Raw genomic sequence first — 23,710 nt, 5'->3', positions numbered from 1 at the left:
AAAGAGCAAAGCACAAGCAGAGCAACCTCTGCACTGGGTCTTTTTAGGACAATTTTGTGGAGAAGGAGGATGTGCCTTCTCAGTCTGGACATACCCTGTGTACCATGGAGTATTTTCAAGCCCTTACCATCATTTCTCTTCAGCAATCTTAATGGGAGATGTTGAAATATTATATTGCAATTGTTGTATTGAAGAGAAAAAGAAAACCTAATGAAATTATTTATACTTTCAGAGAAGAAAACAATGAGATGATATTGTCTTGAATGACCTTTCCTAAGTATGGGGATATAGCATCTTACACAATAGACTCTTGGTTCATGTTTCAATTACTGACCTTTACTGTGGAGAAAATTAATGCAATTTTCATCGTAATCCACCCGTACAAATAAGATCCATACGGAAGGTTTCCACATGCTGAATCTAACTCAAATGGAAAATGTCAGCTGTTTGCTACTGGATGAATTTGACTTTAATTTGTTCGGCTGGAGTCTTTTTGAATTGTGTTCATAAAATCTTGTATATCTTTGGTACCTATTTTTGACAGAGAATTTCCTACATTAGAAACAGTGGATTTTTATCCTTTGGGGATTTTTTCCACTTCTGGTTTTTTCCAATACATAAGATAATAAACATTTCTTGGAAGTTGTCAAATAATTTGGCTTAAAGCCACGTGTCATTTGATTCTTCCTTGTTACATCCCACTAGCCAAGCAGGGCTACATTGGCTCACCACAGCATAGAAACCCTCTAGGAAAAAAACCCCAAAACATGCAGGAGTTGCTGTTGATTTAGTTTTGTCTCTGATTTTCTTCTGAATCAGTTACCAGACCTGGAAACAGTAGCAATTTAAGTTTTGTCTGTTTTGGAGGAGATGCAACCTTTTATGTAGACAACTTAAGATCTTGTGAAAACTCCAAGACTCTTTCCAGTCAGGTGCTATGACACACTCATTCACAGGTTAACTGTATGCTCTTGAAGCTCTGCAGTCATTATCAAAACCAGAAAAAAAAATAGAAATGGTCAACAATCAGACAACTTACATTGAGCTGCATGTAACTTGTCTATACCTTTCTACTGTCAGACAAAAGATGCTTCAGTGATGTAAGTTTAAAACAATCCTTATTGAGACAGCCTGACAGACCCCACAGCTGACATGACACAGCCTGAACTCCATATTCCAAGATGGCACAAATCCGAGAAGGCATTCATCCACCAAAGAGCTTGTGCCAAAGGGACAAAGCTCTCTTATCTTTTACAGTCCTCCATGCTGGTATGTGGGGAGGGCAGAAGGGGAAAAGAAGGGGGAGTTGGCAATTAGGCCCTGTCATTTAAGACAGATAGTTTAGGTGGAGGGAGTTAATCTGCTCTTGGGTTTTTGAACTAAGTGTCTGTGTATTTATAATTTGTAAACAGTTCATCTCTTAGAGGGTGTGTTACAATTCCCAGAAGCTCGGTCTGTTATGTCTAACAGGCAGCAGAACCCAGAAGGGCTCTGTGTGTGAGTATTTTGATACAGCACCATGATAGGAAACAGAAACAGTGACCTTGTATACCACAACCCAACTAGCAGATTTCAACTTTGGGAGCTCTTGTATTAGGGAGGAAAAAAAAATACACAGACTTCTTTTTAAAGTATAGTTGTCTGTTTAAATGTTGACATTGCCATGAGATAATGTCATAAAATTACATTTTTCTTACACTCCCCAGAGCGCATTGGCCACCCTCAGACTTGGAAAAGTCACTTAGAATAACCTAATGTACTTAAAGATGCAAGTCATCAGAGTACAAGCAGGGCCCATCACTGCTGCACAGGGGAAGCACACAGGGCAGAACGAAGACATTAAGGCAATGCTGCACAGCACTTGACATGGGACATATGTAGTGGTTGGCAATTGTCTCTTCTGGCAATTCTGTGTCAGAATTCCATAGGCCCATAACATCAGTCTAAAAATTAATATGAATTATGAATTATTATTACTGAAATGTAGGGATGTAAAGTGTTATCCTGATGAGAAAGCCTGCTGGAGGTGTCTACTGTGAGCATCCTTAGCAGGTCTATCAGATCTACGTGTCAAGAGTCACAGAGTGGGCATGAAATGGAAACAGAGGCAACACCAACTACAAAATGGCAGGGCCAAAGCATCTGCAGCTCAACACTGACTGCCAGGAGTTTTCCCAAACCTGCACACTTAGTTAAAAGAAACCAAGAATGAGAATGACAGTGAAGTTGTTTAGGGGGAAGCAAAAATGCAAAGTCACTAAACCCATATTTAAGTGACCCAGTTGTATTTATAGAGATAACCAAAGTCACTGCAGTTAAGTCTAGGGTAAATGTAACCTAGAATATTTTGGCATTGCAGCAATGAACTGATTGCACAGAACAGGGAACAGAGGATTAAATACCTATTTAATACATTTTTACTTTTTTTTCCCTCCAACTCAGCAGTTGCAAATGAAAAAGAGGAATATTAAAATAGAAGAAAGTAAATGGGATTTGTTCCAGCAAATAAGTTATGCCTTTAGGCATCATACAAACAAGATGTAGGGCTAATATACACAGGTATCTAGTTAGTACCAGGTACACACTAAATAGAAAGTATTGGCTTTTAAAGATATACAGTATTCCTTTGAAAAAGATGCAACTTTCATTTAGCAATTTCTGATGAGTTCCAGATATTGGTCCATTCATTTGATGCATTTTATGATGCAAAGAGTGAATTGTAAATGAAAACATTTAAACAATTACTGTGCATTGCAATAAACCTGTAATTTAACTAGATTGTCTGAAGTTCACTTTATAACTTTGACAGATTTCTGGTTGCTCATTAAAATATAACCACCATGGAAGAGCAGGTTAAATTTAAATAATTATTCCCATCAATTAGTCTGCTGAGCTTCAATTCTAGGGTCTGTGACTGAGAAGAGCTAAGGTGCACTTGCTCACTGTGGTATTGATTTACTTCTCAATGATCAACAATTTCACTGTAATTAAAACACAGAATATTCAAGAAGATCCTTATTAACTTGGTATGCAATTTGAAAGTTTCACATTGCCTTGTGAACATTTTCTTCCTAACAGCTAATGTTCCTTTGCATGCTGTTGCTCGTTAAATAATTCCTCACCTTTTAGCTTTGAAGTATTTATAGATTATCAGATCCTCCTTCACTTACTTATGTTTTTTCAAGCTGTATACATTAAGTTCTCTTAATCTTTCTTCATATGTCATGCCCTCTAATCCTTTTATCATTTGTCACTGTGGTTTGATAAACTTGGAAAAAAATCCAATGAATTTTTCATAGTGAGAAGAATGAGTAAGTATGTTCCAGTAAAATAAAAAACAGGCCTTGCCAATTCCAATTCTTTCCACATTTCAACCGCCGAACGAAAACTGTTTTTTTCCCAGGCTCTGAAAGAAATGCTGAGAAAATTCCAACCAGTCCTCTACAAATCACACCAATTCTGGCCTACTGAAGTGGAAATGCCAAATCATCTGGGGAAAGACAGTAGTACAGAATGTCATACAGACTTGAAAGGGAAGTGATGAGGGATTTTACATACTCATGCAAGTCTTCACACCTCGTCCACCCACTCACACCCATACCTAGAAGTGCACATACATGAACACGTGCCTGTTACGATGTCAAGTGCAAACTGAGCCTGCTCAGATTCAATTCATGTTCAGAGGACTAACACAGGTAATGCCACTACAGAATGTTACACTAACCAGTATTTTCCTACTTTTAAATCTGCCAATCAGCAAACTGCTGACAACTGTTTTCCTAGTTAGTACAGCTAACAACTGAAAAGCTCATGGAGAGAGGATGGTGGGTTCCTTCTGATTCTAGCTAAAACAATGAGATATGCTTACCTTATCATCTTCATCCTCATCTTCATCCAAGCCCATAAGCTCCTGAAAAAGCAGATGTCCATATTACAAAACACTACACTTATTTTTCAGTGACAGGCAATGTTCAAAAAGCTTATGATACTCCCACAACATTTCATTATATAGTTTTCTCCCACCTTCTGTTGAAGTCATCAAAAAAACCACCACCACTTCCACCTTTCACATATTATATCTTGTATTCAAGGATCCTTTCTTTTTTGTTTGTGGTATTCTGAACAAAGAATGTGATACTCTATACAAATTTAAGTCTAAATAAAGCATTAGTGGCTGTGTCCAGCAGTTTGGAAGCAACAGGCTTTTACTACCTGTACACAGCTTTGTTCTTAGTCTTGTAAATGAACCAGCTGGTATGTCAAGGCTGAGGACTCTATAGACAACTCATTCTATCCTCACTGCTACAATGACCTCTCTCTCCCTTTAGGGCCATTACTGAAACATTAGACTTTAGAAAATACTTTAGTATGAACATAATCAATCTCACGAATCACAGTCAGATTTCTATGCAGCATTATTTCCTCCTTTTAACTTCTATGCTGACAGGTAGAGGGGAAAACAGAAGACTTGGCTAAGGCTTGAAATTAGGAGCACTTGGCTTTCAATTCAGGTATTTAATAAGCTGAGCCTTTAACAGGGTCCTCCAGGTTTTTCTTGGTTATTTAATAGCTACATTTGAATCTGTGTACTACAAGTTAAATACAGCAAACATGCAAAGAATGTGAAGAGTCACAATAACAAGATGTTTTGGATTTGGGTTTTCTGCAGGGGTTGGGTGTTTCTGTTTTGGGGTTTCTTTCTTTTTTTTTTCCCCCCAGGAAAGCAGTTGCATCTAGTATGTAAAAGGCACTGGGAGCTCACATACTCAGAATTACTCTCTGGCTCTCTGGAATACCCTGAGCAGCTGAATTAACACTGATCATGGTTTACATTTCTATAGAAGCTTCCCATCTGTAAATCATAAAACATTTTACCCATATTCATGAATTTAGCCTCCTGGCAACTGGATCATGAGTACAAGGTTAATTCTGTTATTCACATTTTATAGCACAGAAATCAGAGAGAATTTGAGGTTCACTTTTACAAAGGCTGTTGCTTGCATTCCTCTATATACACAAAATATGTGTACTGGCACACAAAAACCAAAGGCAGTGCACATGCAGCCAAGGTCTGAAGATGGGAAAAATAAATGACTCTGTAAAAAGCATCAGTATTTTGAAGCAAACCTTTTCTCATCTGTAGGACAGATGTGACTCAGGGTAGCACCTGATTGTCTATTTTTGACCTACAGATGGTTAGAATCATAGACACACATAAAAAAGAAATCAGGTAATATTAAAGGCACTTTGACTACTTGTTCCATATGATCCCAATCCTGCAAAGCACTTTGGCAGATGTGTGATTTTGCTTATGTAAAATGCACCTCTGAATTTCATGGCATCATATTGCTTTCAGAATGTGTGACAGGAAAAGGGCCAAATTTCTGAGTGACCTTGCTTCAGTATTACTACAATTAGCTGTACTTTCAGAGGTAGTGTCCACTTAAATGATGCTCTGCTCATTTTTTCTCTTATGTGAAACTCTCCTCACCTGAACATGCAACAAACATACCACAAGATGCGTGAGAGGGCTATAAGGCTTTCTCTGTCTATTTTTTACTGTGTAAGTTATTATTTTTATTGCCTTTTGTATTTAAAACAAAAACATCTGTTTGCCTGGGATTCTCTCACATGGGAAACTCTTATTTTCTTGATGATATCAAGTAGTCACTGAAGACACACAGTGTCTCTCTGTGTTATTCTGGACTTGGCTGTAATTGGAGAAAAGCCTTTCTTTTACCAAGTTTTCAAATTAAGCCTCTCCTGCTCTGGATAATGTAACTTTCCCTGTTTTCCAAGAATCTTTCCACTTGGGAATGGATGAAAACTGAACTAGGAGCAACTTCTCACTAAAACTAATACCAGCAATTGACTTCTTAAATTTTAGGATATTATGCCTTTGTATAAAATCCACTTGACTCATTCAGATAAAGATATTCTTCATGGCTACCAATGTCAATCACCCTTTTATCAAAAGTTAAAAAGAAGCTGCACTTTGGCCTCCATTTCATTACTGTATTTATTTCACTTTTAAGAACAGAGTATTATGGACTCTCATTTCTATCTGTAATTACCATTGTTGTGTGAGTGAAAATAGTGGTCAACATCAGACAGCGTTTTGTAGCCCAACAGTAGCACTTTGTGACAATTTGCAATTCTTTTTGTATTTAAATCTTTGCTTTCTCCCAAGTTCAAAAATTGAAGGCTCAATTTCTGGGGGAAAAAACATTTATCATTTAAGAATAGAGGGTGGGAAGGAGGAATAAAGGCTTCTAGAAGCCTCAGATCACATGACAAGGTTTAAAAACAACTATATTCTCTTTTGGCTTCTATTGACTTTCTTCTTCTGTGAGTCATGAATCATTAGTGTGATGCAAAGTGTAATGGCAGGAGGGGCATGGGTTTTAGGAACTTATCACTTTCTAAGTCTTTCTTAATTCAACTTAGTTAAGAGCATTTGTAGTTATTTAGTAACTGAAATCCTACTCCTACACACTCTTGTTGTCTTCTCCTGCTACTCTGAATGGTTTATTGCTTGAATTGAATAACGAAAATTGAGAGGGTTGAGGTTTCTTTTCAGTAACTTCGAAATAAAAATGCTGTTTAGCTACACAACTACCTTAAAACCATTAAAATGCAGAGCACTTCACTCAAGGGCAGACTTAAGCTGGGGCTGCTCGAAATTACTGCCACTTTACTTGCCTGGGCATCTTGGGTGTTGTTGACCTTCCCTGTTGTGACAAGGGAGAAGTTGTATGCGAAAAGCACCAGCAAAGCCAGGGGCACCATGTACAGCTCCACAGTCCAGACGGTGACCACAAATACCTGGGAGAAATAAAGCAGCAGAAGGGAATACATACAAGTGTTTAAATAGAAAGCCATGTAAGAAAGCCTTTCAGTCATTATTGCCCTGTACATTCATCCCTGAATGTCTGTTAAGCTCATTCACATTATTATCTTGGCAAAGAAATGTGCTCGCAAAGCATGGACTCCCTCTATTCTGTTTGAGTTCATTAGGCTGCTGTTTGTTAGCTTCTCCTCCCCTGTATCTGGGGAAGTATAAGGCCATGAACATAAGGTTAGTCCAAAGGCTTTATTCACTCCTTCCTGGGACCCCCTCAAGCCTGAAAGCCTTTTGTCCTTAGTGCTAGTGTATAACAGACACACTTAAAGAGGTAAACCTGCTCCACTTCATCAAACCCTAATTGCCAGGGGGTCTTTCACAGGCTCGAGGAGAGATTTTTCCTCTTGTGCAGCAGGAGCCATGGATCTCCCTTGTCACTCCACAGGAGCTGATCAGCAAATGCATCTTCACTATTAATACACCTATATTCTTGGCATAGCAGCACAGAAAAAGGACCATCACCTTCCTGGAGGCAAAGCTTTAGTCTGTATGTGATGCATTATTTTGGAAATGGATCCAGGCAGCCTAGTCTCCATTCACATACCCTTGCCATTTTTCAGCTGAGCATATTCTGATTTCACTGGTTGCTTAGATTCTTTCTACCCAGAAATGGTATGTGTTTGTGTGTTTAGAGAGGCATCTGACAAAACTCACTAATAGCAAAACCAGAAGCCAAATTTTGTAGTTCTATTCTGCATATTGGATCAGCGAAACACTTAAGTAACAGTATGCACAACAAGAGTGATGGAGATTTTAAAAACACATAGGATCAAAAAAAATAAAGAGAAAAGGATACCAAGCCAGACTGCAATTCTGTCTTACAAGTACCAACGATACCTGAACAGACTGCAAACTTGGAGGGGTTGGCAATGCAAAGTTAATAAACTAAATCCAGAACTGCCATAAAATGCATGTTGTGATCCCATTTCCTTTTCTACTCATACATAGTGTTTCCAGAACTGCCTAATGCTGGTAGCAACTTGAAGCTATTTTAAGCAATCTCCTTTAAAGACAAGGCACAAACACATTTATTTGATTTTTTTTCTTCCCTCCAAAAAGAACCTGGAATGATCAGAAACAACAATCACATTTTCAGAATCATACAGGTAAGTGGAAATGAGTCAGGTCCAGTAAATGTATCTCAAACCACAACAAAGGGAAAACTCTGTGGGTGATGAGAAAGCTAAATCTCTACCTCTCCTCATCCTTGGCCCGTCATATACTACATATAAAGACAATGCTGGCAGTTGCAGAATGGGATATTTATGGCAATGTATTTTGTGTTATGGACCTGAAAGTGTAACCACGCTGTACCAAAGAAACACTTCCCATTGCATTCAGCAGTGTGAGAATTTATACCCCTACAAAACAGCAGCTGTTGTAACTTTTAAACAAAAAGACTTGTCTGGCATCAGACAAATGGCCAGTTAATACCTACCACGGGCCAAACATAAACCAAGAAACAATGCTTGTATCTGTAACCTTGCCCAAACAGCACTTGCATTTTCTAGAGCAAATCTGATTTTATGTTAGCTGTTGCTATGCAAGGAATTAGACTGTCATCCTGTTCTTGGCATTTGTGGGCCAGTAAAACAATCTTTGAGATATATTCATTTATGAAATGGGCTGACATCCAGACAATATATCCCCATGCTATTGATTTGCAGCACAGGAATGTAGGAGAAGATTTGGTTTTGATTATTTTTGGTCTTTTAGATCCTGCTTTTCAACATACTCAAAAATTAGAAGTGATAATGATTCCAACATCTACATTCCATATGTAAACTAGGCAACAGAAACACATAAATCCTGGCCAAGAAGGTATGGTACTTGATCTGTGTTACAGGAGTCTTGCATGACTTTAGCTAATAAAGACTTCAAAAATTGTGATACTCCCAGCTAAAAAGTCTTCGATAAATTGAAAGTTCTGAACTGAACAAGTTCCTCTGATGCTATTCATCTAACTCCCTTAGATGAATCTCTGCATGTTTTGTAAGACAAAGTGAAGGCTATACCTCCTCCTGTCCTACCTCAAACATCACTCCAAAGAACAAGGACCTATTATTGTACCTCTCTATATAGATATCTGCTTCAGGTACACATAGACAGATAAAAACAGACACACACACACATAGATATACATCAGATCCTTAGGTAAACTCCATGGAAATTCCTATTGCCAGGTGTCAATTCAAAACATTTACTTCAGCCTGTTGGAGGGGTTGTATTTACACCATCTCCCTGGGGTATGAGCAAACTCCACCAGCAAAAGAGACTCCACCAGCAGCCAGACAGGCAAAGTCCTACAGGAGCCAATGAAGCTCTTGAAGAACCTCTCTTCATTCACTCAATTGCAGGACTTGACCCAATTTTAGTGAATCTGTCACCACCCTATGTGAACATCACTCTGCTCAGCTGCAAGTGTAATGCAACCTTGCAATCACAGGTCATTCAGGCAAGCTACAAAACCAAGACCTTGGTGATTTTAGATCTTACAGTACATTTTGTGTCTTATTAAGTTTCAGACCTTAAATAAAACTTCAAACTTAATTACACAATCTCACAGGAGGCTCAATGGATAGCTGAGGCACACTGTCTTTTCCTTTCTAATGCTGACTGGTTAATCAGCTGCTGAGTTATAACTCAGTGACGCTTTGATAGAGCTCCCACATCTCCTTAACAAGAGTTGCTTTACTGCTACTGCCACAGTACAGGGAACTTTCATTATTGTGACACAACACAGACACAAGACAAATTGATTTAGCTATTCAGAAATTATTTAGCCTCGGAGGTATGGGAAATGATTGCTGTGAACATACAGTACATAATAAAAGTTCAGAGTGTGTTTATAAAGCGAATAGAAATATTTCTTCATTCTAACAGTTGAGGAGTTCTGCAGCATCAGTTTTCAAAGCAGACACCAAACAGGCCCATGTCCTATTTTATCAACTCTCAGGCAGCTCCTGGACACTGACCACAGCATCAGCAGCCCTGTGACACAGACACCCACTCCCCAAATGACAAGGTTCTCAATCATACATGTTTGCATTTTCTCCTCAGTGATACTAAATTATTTTCTTATCAATATATTTTGCCAAAACTTGACAGTGGTTCAGCCACTGATGTAAATAATGGCTAATGGAAAGAACAGTATCTTCTTGATTTCTTGTCATCCCCAGTCTGCTTTTTGACTAATACATAAGCTAGTAAGGGAAGCCATTAACAGATGCAGATCACTTTCTCAATACCACAGAAGTCAGGGACACAAACCAAGCCCCTGTTTCAAATGATCCAGTTTCAATAAACCTTTTATTTTTTCCTTCAATATTTCACATCATTGCTAGACCAAGATCTGTCAGACATAATCCTTTACATCACTGATACCTTTTCTGCTGGGCTTCACACTGTGCATGGGAGAAGTTAAAAGCAGCCAATTTCTAAACTAAGAGTCAAACAAGTGGAAGCAAGCTTTCTGCATTACTTCCTTTAATGCAATTTGAGAGTATAAAAGCCTATTATAGAAGTGAGCAATTTAATTCACAGCATTCTAAAACAATGATCAAAATAGAAACAGAAATGGGATAGACATATCTAGAGGGGGGAGAAAAAAAGTGCTCTTGAAACTAATATTTAGACTATAGCTCTACCTAGAAGAGAACAGCAATATCACAGCCGTGGAGAAAGGACCACTTGATTTCAGCTGATTAATGTGTTGCTATTTCAAAGGGCCTAATAACTACAAGTTAAAGCTCTGGAGGTTTGCAAGCCGTTTCATCTGAAAATCATTGAAGAGGGGTCCAACTGTTCCTGTCAAGAAGCATGGAGTTTGAACAACCATGAGAGTGGCCCTTTTGACAGCAGTACAAAAGATGAGAGAAGGCAGCCTCAACTGAAAGTAAAAACAAACCCTTAGAAACACGTTTCAAATCTGGTTTTTCTGCCCCTCTGGTTCCAATTTAGGATCTGACTATTAGGACCAGATTTTAGACGGGTGTCTACTAAAATATGCCCATAAAACATTTGTCACCAGCAAACCCACAGTCATAGGATAGAAAAGTTTTAAGAGGTTTAGAAACCTAGCATACGATAGGATTTTCTATGTGATTTTTCTATACAGTAATTACAATTTTTCTAACTGTAAAAAAAAAGGCTCTTTTTGACCTAGTAAGCCTTTGTGGAGATGTAAAAGGTGCTGCCTTTTGTGACAGAATAATTCTTAGGAAATAACCATGATGGGAGAAGGAAAGTGATAGATTCCATCAGATGGAAGAAATAAAAGTGAAAGGAGATTAAATGCATGTGAGGAACCTATGGTAAAAAGTTATTTTCTCAGCCAGTGTAGGCTCCAATGCTAATGAAGTGCCTCATCAGCAGAGCTGTGAAAAATATTTTTTGAAAATTCAAGTTTCAAAACTCACAATTTAACTGAACTCTAAACTACTAACAGCCTCATCAAAAGTTTCCTTGCAATTTATAAACACGATCTATGTAATTCATGAAGGCAGAGGGAAAACTTGAGCTGATACTGCTGTGAGTGTCCGAGTTAGTTTTGAACTAAATCAAATCACTGATTTTTCTTTGAGACACAAAGACATACTCCCCTTTTTTAACAGGGAAGAGGAATTCTGTATTTTAACTATCTCTGGGTTATGCAGTCTCAAGTTACCACGTATGCACAAATAGACTCTATCAAAAAGGAGAAATTTCTGAAGATAAATATTCAGGGACAAACTCTCTAGCTTTCTGGGGTTTTTAAGCATTCGGTCCCTCTGCCTCCCAAATAAAATACAGGATATTAGCCACCAACATAAGATCCTGGCTCCCCAAAAGGGCACTCAAATCCCTTGGAGGCAATAAGCCTGTCAACAACAAATTATTTCTGGCAGATACTTATTCTCACTCTTGGAAAGGGGGAGTACAAGAGTAAAGGAGAGAATGAACACACTCACATAAAGAAGTACATTTGTGCATATGTGTATATGTAGCTGTGTATATGAAGGCATCTCCTCCAGATATGGTCAATATGGATGTAGGAACACAGCGATGCTAGCCCATGCTAACAAAAACAGGGGTACATGGTGTGGGCTCAGCCTGATGTGAGTGCATTAATGAGGCCTGTGCTTTTGGGATGGCTTGTATATTGGACTAGTGAGAATATTTTAAAAGGAAGCCATTAAAAATACTGGAAATTAGTCTAATACAGCCCCACCTCAGGGCATGGCAAAAAAAGGATCGATACAACCATGTAGCATCAATTTCCTACTAAAGACACTCTTCCAAAGATGCATTTCAGAACCATTCTTACTAATACTCTCCCTTCCCACATCCATATGATGCTCCTTGACCATTCCACAACCAGCAGAGAGCACTTCTGTGCCACTTCATAGCCCTCAAGCTGGAGCACAAGGAGGGGCCAGTTATGAGCAGCGTTGCTCCCTCATTGCAATGCAATAACAAAGAACGTGGCAGGAAGAGAAATTATACTTAAATAAACCAGCACTGGCAGAAGAAACCTATTTACTTTAGATTCAATTTACTTTTTTTGTCCCCAGTAGAAGAACGCAGAGCATCTCAAAGGCGGCGTGAAACGTGAGCTGTATGGAACAGCAATGACCAAAATCAAAAATGACCTGAAGGAATAAAGGCCTTTAAATATTTATGTCATATTACAAATTATCTCTGCATTGCTCCACACATCAGTGTGCAACTTACTAAGTTTTTAACGGTGTACCACAGGCAAAAAAGCTGAGCTGTTCTACACAAGCTCTTTGTTGCAAGTGCAAACACAACTGGAATCTAAAAACAAAGAACAACACACATAAAAAAATCCACGTGAGCACCCCTGAGTCAAACTGAAGAATCAAACTGTGCTCCAAAAAACCTCAATCTGCTTTACGTGCATGACTGCACAGTACTGAGAAGTAGGAATAAAGAATATGTTTGTACAATTTGTTACTATGTAGATTAACAAGTTTATTTTTTCCCTTCAGAAGATAACAAACAACACAGCCATGTTTGCCCACCTCAGTTGTCTGCATAACCTAAACAACACAGTTGCAAAGCCATGTCCTGCTACCATATCCACATGTCCCATCTCTTCTTGTCCCAAATGCACCTTGCTGAGTGAGTTTTTTCAGGAAGGGGGGAACCTGAGATAGCCAACTTGCATACCAATTTACATTATGTGCAAGGATGCAACAAGGAAAAAGGGTAACAAAATCAAGGCTTTGAGGGAGAGGAACTGTGCTCATTGAAGTCACAATTTTAATACAAATTTGAACCAGATTAAAAGAGAAGAGAAAAAAAAAACAATGTCCCCACTCCCAACTAAATAAGACATAAAACAACCAACAGAAATAGCCCCAAAAACCACATGAACAAACTCAGACTGTTGAAGTCAATATGCGTTAGGGCCATCTTTGTCACTGCCTGCTTTAGACTCTTCAAGGAGATCTCATTTTCTTTGCTGCTGGTAGGAAGTAGAGGCTCATTTGTGTTTTAAATGAAAGCTGTGATTCATGTGCAATCACAGGGCTCTCAAGAAATGGTGCTTTAAGAAGAAGCATGTTCTTCTGCAAAAGTCACAGTGAAATCAGAAGAGCTGACAGTATTACAATCTGTTCTCCACCATCCTCTTGGGACACTGCCGTCAGGAGCTCCATCAGGGAAGGTTGGGATGCTATGCTTAAGACTGCAAACACTTACAAAATGTCCTCACTCTGAGTCTTAATTCCTGTTGTCATTAACATGTTCAATGGATTTACTCTTTACTCATAACAATGTCTGGAATCGGAAAGTGATAAATGACAACAATATAAAAAACAAACTAATTTAAAAGTGACAGTTTGCTTTTATTCTGGTTATTTAGGTTATATTAATGAGGTTAGCCAGCCTAGAAAATTGGAAAAAAGATCCTGAGATATATTCAATGAGGAGATAGGGGAAGAGAGAGGCACTTGGTTCAAGTTCATTTCACTGTACTTATCACCTGTTAAGTCTATATGCAAATTAAGATTTCTATATTGCATTCCAGCTATTTGACAATTATTTGTCACATTAGTCAGTGTGGATAATAATTTCCAACACAAAAGGGAGTACATCTGGGGGTGTCATCTTTGTCCTCTAAGGCACATACATTTAAACCCCAAAACCTATGCCCACCACAAGTCTAGTGGGTACCTCTATCCAATTTTCTTGTGGCTGCTACTTTATCCCTAATCTCGAAAGAGGTTAATACAAAAATCAACTACAACAGAAGTTTTGGGTTCTATATTTATGTATGTACAACAGTTTTAGAGTAAGAGATTTCAAATCCTTTTAGGCGGCAGACACTGAAGAAATAGCTGCTTGCCAGCATGCTGACTGGTCTAATTTTTCCCTCATGCTTTTATCTAACATATTTTACATTTCCTGTGCCAAGTAAAATACAGTTAAGACCCTCAAGCAATAAAGCTTAAAATTGAAAAAACAGAGGAAAAAATATTACAACAGTTTTCTATCTTTTGGGGTAATCTGCTGGGAATGGGCCAAGGGAATAAATCTGCATGTTATTTCTAAAGGGGTAACAATCACAGACCAAAGCAATGGGGGAAGATCTCAAAATAAAGAGGAGGAGATATGCAAGAAAAAATATATATCATAGCTAAATTAAACGGCCATTTTTAACTCTGATGCTTTGGTTTGTTTATCAGCAGGGTCATAGTTTTGGAATTATTCTCAAACAGAAAGTTATAATCTATTTGCAGGGAAGACAGGCATTATGCAAGTTAAAAGCCTGATCTTATAGTAAATAATTCTTCCCAAAAGCGTCAGAAAAAATATCTGTGCTATTTAAAAGAAGGCAAAAATGTAGGCTCATTTTATTTATTCTGGATAAGGTGAATACCTTAAAAGGGTCATGAAAAAATTTATCATTAGCTAAGCTGATAAATGTCCACTTATTTGGAGACATATTTGTTAACATTGTGAGAAACATTAGCAGCAAGGGTCAGATGGTGATGTAATTGTACAGCACTGGAAGAAGGGTTGGTGGAAGTGGTCTTACATTTGGGATCTCAACTGGGTTACAATTGGTAGCAAATTAGAGGCTTAAACTACTTTAATGACCTCCTCCTTCATGTTCATAGTGTATATCAGAGCTGAATGAGTAAAGGAAAAAGGGCTCTCTAATAAAGCAAACATTAAATTAGACTTAGTTCAGTGTTCAGTAGCAGGGGGATCTCACATAAGGATACTTCCTGGCAGTCTCCAGCTACGGCAAGGGGGGAAAAAAGCCCAACCAAAAAATAAACCCAGTTAAAGAAGAAATAGATGATTGTACACATTAATGATACAAAACTGTCTGGTACCTTCTTTTCTGAAATATCTAGTGTAAAAAAATGATTCCAGACTGAAACAGAGCAGAAGGAGCAAAAAATTAAATTTCAAAATACAAGAAAATAAAGAAAACTCCCACAAACCAGTAAACTAAGATCACAAAACCAGAAATCTAAAACCACCTCTAATGCGTAACCTAGTAAAACAATATCCTTCCAGGCAAAAAATTCCAGATTATTGTCTTGCCCTAAACTGTACATGCAATTCCCCACCACAGCCCCATGCCAGAGCCCAGAAGGTCTCTTCATCTACCTGAGATATATTTCCCACAGTCAAGAGGAGAACTGTAGTTCATAAGTGAACCCCAGCCCTCTGCACACCTGACACACACAGAGGACACCAGGAACAATTTCAGCAGCTTCATAATCTGCAGTGTAACAGAATTGGTGCAGTACAGAACAAATGCATGCAGAAGACTGTAAGATTTACTGTAATTAGATCCTGGATATGTTACTACTGTAAACTACGACACAAAAAAAATTCCGAAATATTGACAGTATGGCTATGCAATAAAGATTTTCCAACTAGCCAACCTATAGCATCTTGTTTTCCAAAACACAAAATAACCTAAAAAGAAATCAAAAAGTTCCAAGACTCTCACAATTTCAGGCAGCTGGTCAGGTAGAACTAAAGCCAGAAGATTGTTTATTTTAATAAAGCTATTATATGCGCAGCTCCAAATTAGGAATGGCAGGAGACTGGGGGATGCCTAAACCATCACCACCTGTTTGCCCTGAAAATCAATTAAAGTCACACTATCACAGCAATCCCTTCCTAGCTAATAAAAGTTATACAGCTTCAACGTGCGACTTTAGGTGCTTCGTGGGAATGTGCCTGAAATCTAAATCCTCAGTCTCACATTACTTTGATACTAAACACAACTCTGAACCACTGTAAAACTTGCCTTTTTGGGGTTAGAGGAGGTGTTAAGGGAAAAGAGATCCTGAAATGCTGTTTTGATGCAGTGGATTGAACTAATAATCAGCAAATTCTAACAATACAGCCAAGAACATGATACAGAGTTTGAAGAAGGAGAAAACTGAAGTCCTTTATGACACATGCCTGTTCAACATATTCTGTGCTGCAGAACAGATCCAACTTTACAAGTTGAAAGCAAGGGCAGTAGAGACATCCCAAGTGTTTTAGTAATTAAACGAATATGCATAATGAACCATATGCCCAAAGGGCCTGTTCTTCATGTGGGCCAGATTTTTGTTTGAATTTTTAATTTTTATATACAGATGAAACATTTCATATAATATAGCAACAGTGCAAAGGAACATGCTATGCAGGAAGGGAAGGAGGAACTACCCATGTGAGAACGATCAGAATACACTTGATGAATTCTGCTCCTCAATTTCCGATTCAGAGCCAAGAGGGTTTTTTAAAGGAAAAAAAAAGAAAGGGAAAAAATCCTTTTCTCCTTTGAACAGCTGTATTAGTCATCTGCTCAGAGTCTAGAAAAGAGGCATTAAATATATGTATATTTATATAGGTCATATTTATACATTTATGTGTGAAATGGATTAGTTACACCAACACATTTAGATGCTGCAAGACTAGCAAAAACACAGACACTCAAATTGAAAAGCTTCAGATCCACCAGAAAAAATAGCTATAGGATGGCTCTGTGGTCGGTAGGACCTGTCATGTCATGTGAGCTGCAGTGAAACAGGACACACTCATATCTGTCTGTGAAACAGGAACGGTCACTTTAAAAATGATGGGTCAAATTCCACTCTTGTTACAATAATGTTACTCCTCTGCGAACGTGAAGATACCATGGCCCTGCAGAAATATTAAATCTCCCAAATTCTTCTGAAGTGGAGCTGTGCTTCTCCTTTCTCAGCAACATTCACCCTTTTTCCAGTCCTAGCTTTTAAAGTACTTTTCCGAGCAAAACCAGTATCCTTTGCAAACATAAGCCATTATAATATTTAGTTCTCAAAATCAGCAGCAAAACTACTGAGTGCTGATTTTCAAATAGCCAGACTGCAACAAACCAAACTGCTTCTTCTAAGGGGCTCAGATCCTCTGGATAAATTTCTACTTGGCTTCATAAAATCAATGACAGGGATCAGAAAACTTGTCAGTGTGGACATCCTGGTTCAGGAGCAGAAAAACTTTCCTGCATGAGCTTTACCAGATTTCTGAGTAATTTTTTTCTATGTGTTTTGGGGGATAAATAGCAGTGCCTCACAGAAGCTCAGCTACAGCTCTGTACTTGGATAAACGAGTAGTGACTGTGCCATGGCTGACTTGGTACCACCAAGATGTGCTGGGGAAGCACGAGCTAAGCTCGAAGGGATGCACATCATAATGTGATCCACTTCAGAATTGGAAGAGTGACTTTGCATCAAACTCAGGAATTTAAGTTTTTGTGGGACTTTGGGAGTTCCCATCACTAAAAGTAAATGGCATGGCATGGAAGAGCAATCCTGGCCCCAGCCCTTAAAGTATTTGAAATAACAAAGTTGTAAATAGTGGCATTTGTTGCTCTCAGTCCTAATTCAGGGTCTGTGCTTTTGCCACTGCCTGGTTTGCGTGATCTAGTGGTCTCTGTGGAAAGACAGATAAACTTCAACAGCTGACAGAAGCCAAAAATTGACAAGGAGCATCACCTTTCCTGACTGTTTAAATCCTTTAAGGAAGTGTTGGAGCAATTAGAGAGGGAGTCTAATCTTTGCAGAGTGCATTAACACTCTCCGACCTCCCAGACAATAGATCAGACCTCAGACACATAATGCTTCCCTAAGGCTTTTTAACCAGAGCATTTGATCTCATGGTCACTCTGTGTGTGTTACTATAGGTATCAGTGTGTGAGACAGGATTCATTGGGCACTAAAGGGCCACTGTCTCTGCCAGTATTCATACAACTTTTAAAACAGAAAACAGGAATTGCTTTCATTGCAATACATGCTGCTGCAGAAGTACTTCTTCCCAGAAGAAGGAAAAAAAACCAAGATTAAAACAATCCAGAGTAGCTCTGCAAAACGTCTTCATTTTTATTAATCTCATATTTCCTTTCTACTGCCACTGTTTATTTCCCAGCTTTGGAATACAAATCTATTTTTAAAAAAAAAGCTTAGATTAGTTTTTTATTCATAGAAACAGTTATCTGGTAATAATTTCAAAATACTTCATTTCTTAACCCCTGCGGAGGGACTTGAGGGAAAGGGAATTAGGAAGACAGGTCTAGTTTATTAAGGAAATTGAAATATATCATTGCAAATAATTTTCCCAAATGTGTATATGGAAGTATCTGGGGAAGTTTTCTTAACTGCTAGAACAAGTCATCATCTAATTCCTGATGGGCATGTTCGGGTAAAAAAAAAAAAAAAAGCAGCTAATATCGCTGTATCAATTATGCATTTCCCATTTAATATCCTAAACATTTTAAGAAAATTTGCTTAGTGCAATTTTTTAATGGAATTAGACTTTCTTGTCATCATCTTCTGACAGAGGCCACATCTCATATGGCCAGTGCATAATAGGATGACAAAACCAGTTGACTGATTTCCACCCATAAGTAAATACTGGGAGCTGCAGACTCACTGGACACTGAGGGTTCCTCCCCATGCAATGTATTTGAGGTACAGTACTAGCTAAAAATACTCTATATTAATCTATTAATGCTTGCATTAAGAGCAGAATTTTGTTTTCCTATTCTAGACCTACAAAAAGTGCCTTTTGTGAAGTACCTGCACTACAAATAGGTCTGGCTGCTGTTTAAATAGGTAGCTCAAATTTGTCAAGCCAAGTGCATCACAAATGACAAAAAGGTCACATATACCCAGTATATTTAAAAACAAACAAGGCTTCAAAGTCAAAGTGTAATGCAGTTATTTCTAATCTGAACAAACAATAGAATGCATCTAATGAAAGCTGACAATTGGCTTTGATACAGAGCTGTGCTGCTCTTCTCTTCCATTAAAAGATGAAAGCTGAAGGAAAGTACAAAAGACAGTGACTTTCCCCCCAAAAAGCAAGGAGAAAGTTCTGAACCTGAGCTAGTAGAGGAGATAAAGGTTGTTTTAATGGCCACTTTTGTTCACCTATGACACTCATCTCTCAGTAAACATGCAGACGTACGTGGTTAATAATGTAAATAATACATAGTGACATTGGGTTATGGGTAGAATAAATCAATGTGTTAGACTGGGACAAAAAACCTACACGATTTACCTATTTATTAACACTTCTCAAAATCACAGCACTGCCTTTTAAACAAACACAAACCCCACCTGAAAACAAGCTAAGCTTGACTACAGTGCAGATGCCACAATAAAGAATAACAGATTTAATTTTCATGAAGTTGTGGGGGAAGCAATCAAAACTCTATTGATGCTATTGATAGCAGTGCAAACCATCACTTAGACAGCAGTCAAATTTATTCATAATTAATTGTACAGAATTTTTTTTTTAAAAAGTCAGATTTCTGTGATTTTGCAGTCATCCTATTGCTCCAGCTTTATTTCCCATTGAATACTGAAAAAAAAAATAAACCAACTCAAAAAGACAAGCGAAGGGAGAGATCCTGATTGAAGGTATTTTTATGATTACTATTATCCTCAAACAACCCAAGAACTTTTTGCTTACTTAAGATTAACCTCTAAGTCAAAGCACATCTTAGTTTCTAATGAAGAAAAGTAAAACTAAATGAGAAGAGCCTTTTAAAAAAATGTATTTGCTCTGTAGCTTCTATACTAATCCCCTTTTATTTCAGAACTTGTAAAGGATTCAACTCTTTCTTATTTAAAAAAAAACCCAAACAACAGCCTGGCAAGAAGAATGCCTTAAGAGAAATCCCTCAAGGTGTATCTGTCTCCATCATAAAACCAAAATGTTGCATTACCTTCAAATAGGAAATTTCTTCCAGTTGTCACGATTTCTGCAACTAGTGTTAGATTAGCACTGAGAGAAAGGGTGAATTAAATTAAAAATAAAATAGTTCAAGGAAGAGAAAGAAAACCTGCCAGAAAAAATCTGACAAAAGCCTGAAAGCCAGAGACAGCTCATTCCTGAGGGTCCATCGCCATCTACAGGCTTTTCCTCCTCTCAGAAAACTTGGTACTCCTATTCACACAGCATTTGCCCCAAAATGAGGATGGAGATTTGTAACTGATGTTAAATAACACAGGTTTGCTGAAGTTAATGGAGTTACAGTGATTTAAGCTACCTACAGACACATCTCTACTTATTCCCTCATTTTGGATGAACAAAAACTTCCTCTGTGTTTCCAGGGAATGCAGCATTGCTCTAAGCTTATATCTGTGTTAAAAAGAAATCATCTGTCCTTTTAAAATAAAAACTCAAATAAAATGAAGAAAAACAAATACTGGTAGGGTTGCTCTGCCAGTGACACGGGAGATAATGGTCAATGTCTACAATTTTCCTGTAAAACTGAGTGCTTTAAAGTACTTTCTAAGAGGTGCCAGGTCAAAGTAATGTGAATAATGAGACAAACCCAAGCAGATGCTGACTGAAAGAAAATCAATACACCTGTGGCTCTGGGGAGGAAAAAAAAAAAAGAGCACACTAAGTAAAAGAATTTTTAATTTTCATGACATCTTCACTTCCTAATAATACCATGGGTTTCCTGCCTTTTTTCTCTGTTTGTTTGGGCTGAGTTGTATCCCTTTTTTCCATACAAGCTTGCATGGTCAAAAATCCATATCAAACTTTAGGAATTTTACAGATAAGCTTCTCAAATTCTGGTATTTTCAATACTGGTGGGTAAGTAGCTTCTGTCTCACACTCCTGTTTAGTGAGTCTCACGCAGATGCAGCAGTCATACAACTTAGAATACTAATTTCATCTTTGTCTATGCAATTTCTAGTCTATGAATAAAGTTAACTTTCAGAAAAAGCAACAGGCAAATTGGGAAAATGAAAATGACTGGATCCTGATATGGAATATCATCTCTTTAGGACTAGATCAGCTAGCAAATGGTTACAAATAAATTCCTCTTAGTTTTTGACCTACCAGTCAATTGATAAGAATTACAAATCAGCATCTTGTGATAAGAATCACAAATGCAGAAGATGCTCAAGACATTTATATTGAAATTCCTTGAAAGAATTTAAAACTGCAAAAAGAAGTATAGCACAAGATAAATGGTAGCTTTCAGGTAGTGAAAACATTAGTCTTGCCCACATTTTTTACTGGCAAATTCCTAAAATCAGGATGGAGGTTTGTGAGGTAACAGTAAGAATCATGAGATAAATTCACATTTGACACATGCAAGTTCTACAAGTCCATCAGGAGTGAAGGAAGCAGTGCTGCCTTTATGGATAGAGAATTTCAGCTTTTATAAAACAATTAATGGTTAAAGGTTAAAATTAAAAATTAAATGCTAATCTGTGATTACTCTCACAATTAGGAGAACACAGAGGGGTTAGATACAGGAGTTCAGCGATGTTAAATATACAAATAAAACCAGCAACAGGCAAGAGCATTATTTTACAGTGCTGAACAAAGCAAAATAAATACAAGGGATGGAAAAAAAAAAATAAAAAATAGAAAATGTACAAAAGAGTGTAGGATCAACAGCGATCTTTTATAAAACTTTAAAATACACAAGACATGATATATTAGGGGGAAAAAAACCCAACAAAAATGGGCTTCATAAATCAAACAGCTAAAGTACAAAACAATATAGCCAACTCCAGCCAGACCACAAAGAGGGTTCGCTCTTCATAAACATCAGATCAGGCAGCTAAAATTATTACCAAAGCTCTCTTGTAACTGTCACCTGTGGTGGGTATAATTACAGGCTACTGCTGCAAGCACGCCCACGTCATATGGCAATAAAAGGACCTACAGCTTGCCAAGACCAGGCAGACAATGGAGAACATACACCACCTGACGAGAGCCCAAAAAGATCAGCCAGGGAGACTAATAAAAATGACAGCTTCGAAACAAATGACAAAGCTTCAACCACCAAAAAAAAAAAAAAAAAAAAAAAAGCGCTATCAAATTAGCTGGAAATGCAAGCACCGAGCAGAGTTCTCCAACAGGTCACAACTTGAGCACAAAGGCAGGCAGAAGGGTTTGTGAATGCAGTTAGTTCAGGTTTTAGCTAGAAAGAGCCGTTCTTAATTTGATTTTTTTTTCTATTAGATAAAATGTTTCCACATTTCAGCTTGGCTTTGCGGACTGTCATTAAACAGCCAAACAGATGAAAACTATATTTCCAATCCGGTTCTGGTGACTGACAGATAGCTAAACAGATATGTGTATCTTAATGCAGACACTTTCTAGGGATAAATCCATATGCTATAACAAAGCTGAATTTCTTTCTCATTGCCTTAATTCTCAACTGAATCCCTGCATACACATTCCCACGCTGACCAGCTGTATTGAGGCTTATCCTCTGACAGGACTGTTCTTCTACCCAAATACTTCAACTATAGAGTTTAACAGACACAACCAAGGTATTAAAAGGCTTTATTAACAAGTAAAACCAACATAATGCAACTAAAGAGTGAGAGGCCGTGATTTAGGTCTCTCTCATTACCAGGGCTAAGGGAATCATTCCTATGTGATGCATTCAAGTTTAGAGTACACAGCACAAAAAGCATGACTATTGCTCAAAAATCTCAGCACAGCATAGACTTAATTTAAAAGGAAACTCCCCAACCCCAAAATCAAGGGAATTGCTATATAGGGTAAATGCCTTGTTAAGCACACCCAGAGGAAATGAGTATGACTCCTCAGATGCAAAACATAGTTTTGCTTTTATTTTTGTTTTGGAACATTTCACTGGTAAAAAGCAAATCCCCAAAACTCCTGAGCTAGAAATATAAGGCCATCGGTATTTTTTTGAAGTTAAAAGGGATATTTGTACTGGTCTCTGCTCAGCTCCATCTCACCCCGTATCCAAAGCTTCAAACTTTGCTTTTTAAATCTTGTTTATCATGTTGTTGAGCTTCTAAGTGGTTATTTCCCTATTAACTTTGTCCTTGTTTGTTCTTGCATTTTTGAAAGAGCTGGAAATAACATGTGTTTACTTTGCTGTGTGTCTCTCAGCATCATCAATATCACTGTTGCTATTCCAGGAATTTTAACTGCTGCAGCAAAGCAAAGTCTGGGATCTCAAGCTTAAACCGTATTCCTCTCAACCACAGAAGAATAACACTGGAAACGTAAAAATTGCTGGGAAAAAAGGGTAAAACCACCTCCTTTAATTGTCTAGAGAAGCCTGTTTCTCATCTGAGCAGCCACTTGTGTCAGGTAACGTGCTCCTGACAGCTTTGCATGCAGAAATGGTGCATTTGCACAGCCACTGCCATGAGCAGGGTGGAGGAAGCAGGATGCAAACGTTTCCTCCGTCATTAGGAAAATGCTTTCACTGGGATATAATAGCTTGAAATCAAAACATACCTCCAATCCAGCCTTTTCACTGCAGTTCGAGACAATAATTTTAAA

General features: G+C 38.0%; 1 protein-coding gene across 1 annotated transcript in view; it reads right to left on the bottom strand.

Annotated features, from left to right (window-relative positions):
* Window positions 1-23,710, bottom strand: part of MCTP2 (multiple C2 domains, transmembrane 2) — a 100,729-nt gene that overhangs the window by 13,549 nt on the left and 63,470 nt on the right. The window contains 2 exon segments of the mRNA XM_009084877.1: window positions 3,869-3,910; window positions 6,703-6,825. Of these exon segments, the coding sequence (XP_009083125.1) occupies window positions 3,869-3,910; window positions 6,703-6,825 (165 nt within the window).

This window comes from Acanthisitta chloris, unplaced genomic scaffold (assembly GCF_000695815.1).
Source record: "Acanthisitta chloris isolate BGI_N310 unplaced genomic scaffold, ASM69581v1 scaffold14801, whole genome shotgun sequence".
Taxonomy (NCBI): Eukaryota; Metazoa; Chordata; class Aves; order Passeriformes; family Acanthisittidae; genus Acanthisitta; species Acanthisitta chloris.
This window is presented reverse-complemented; position numbering and strand designations above follow the sequence as displayed.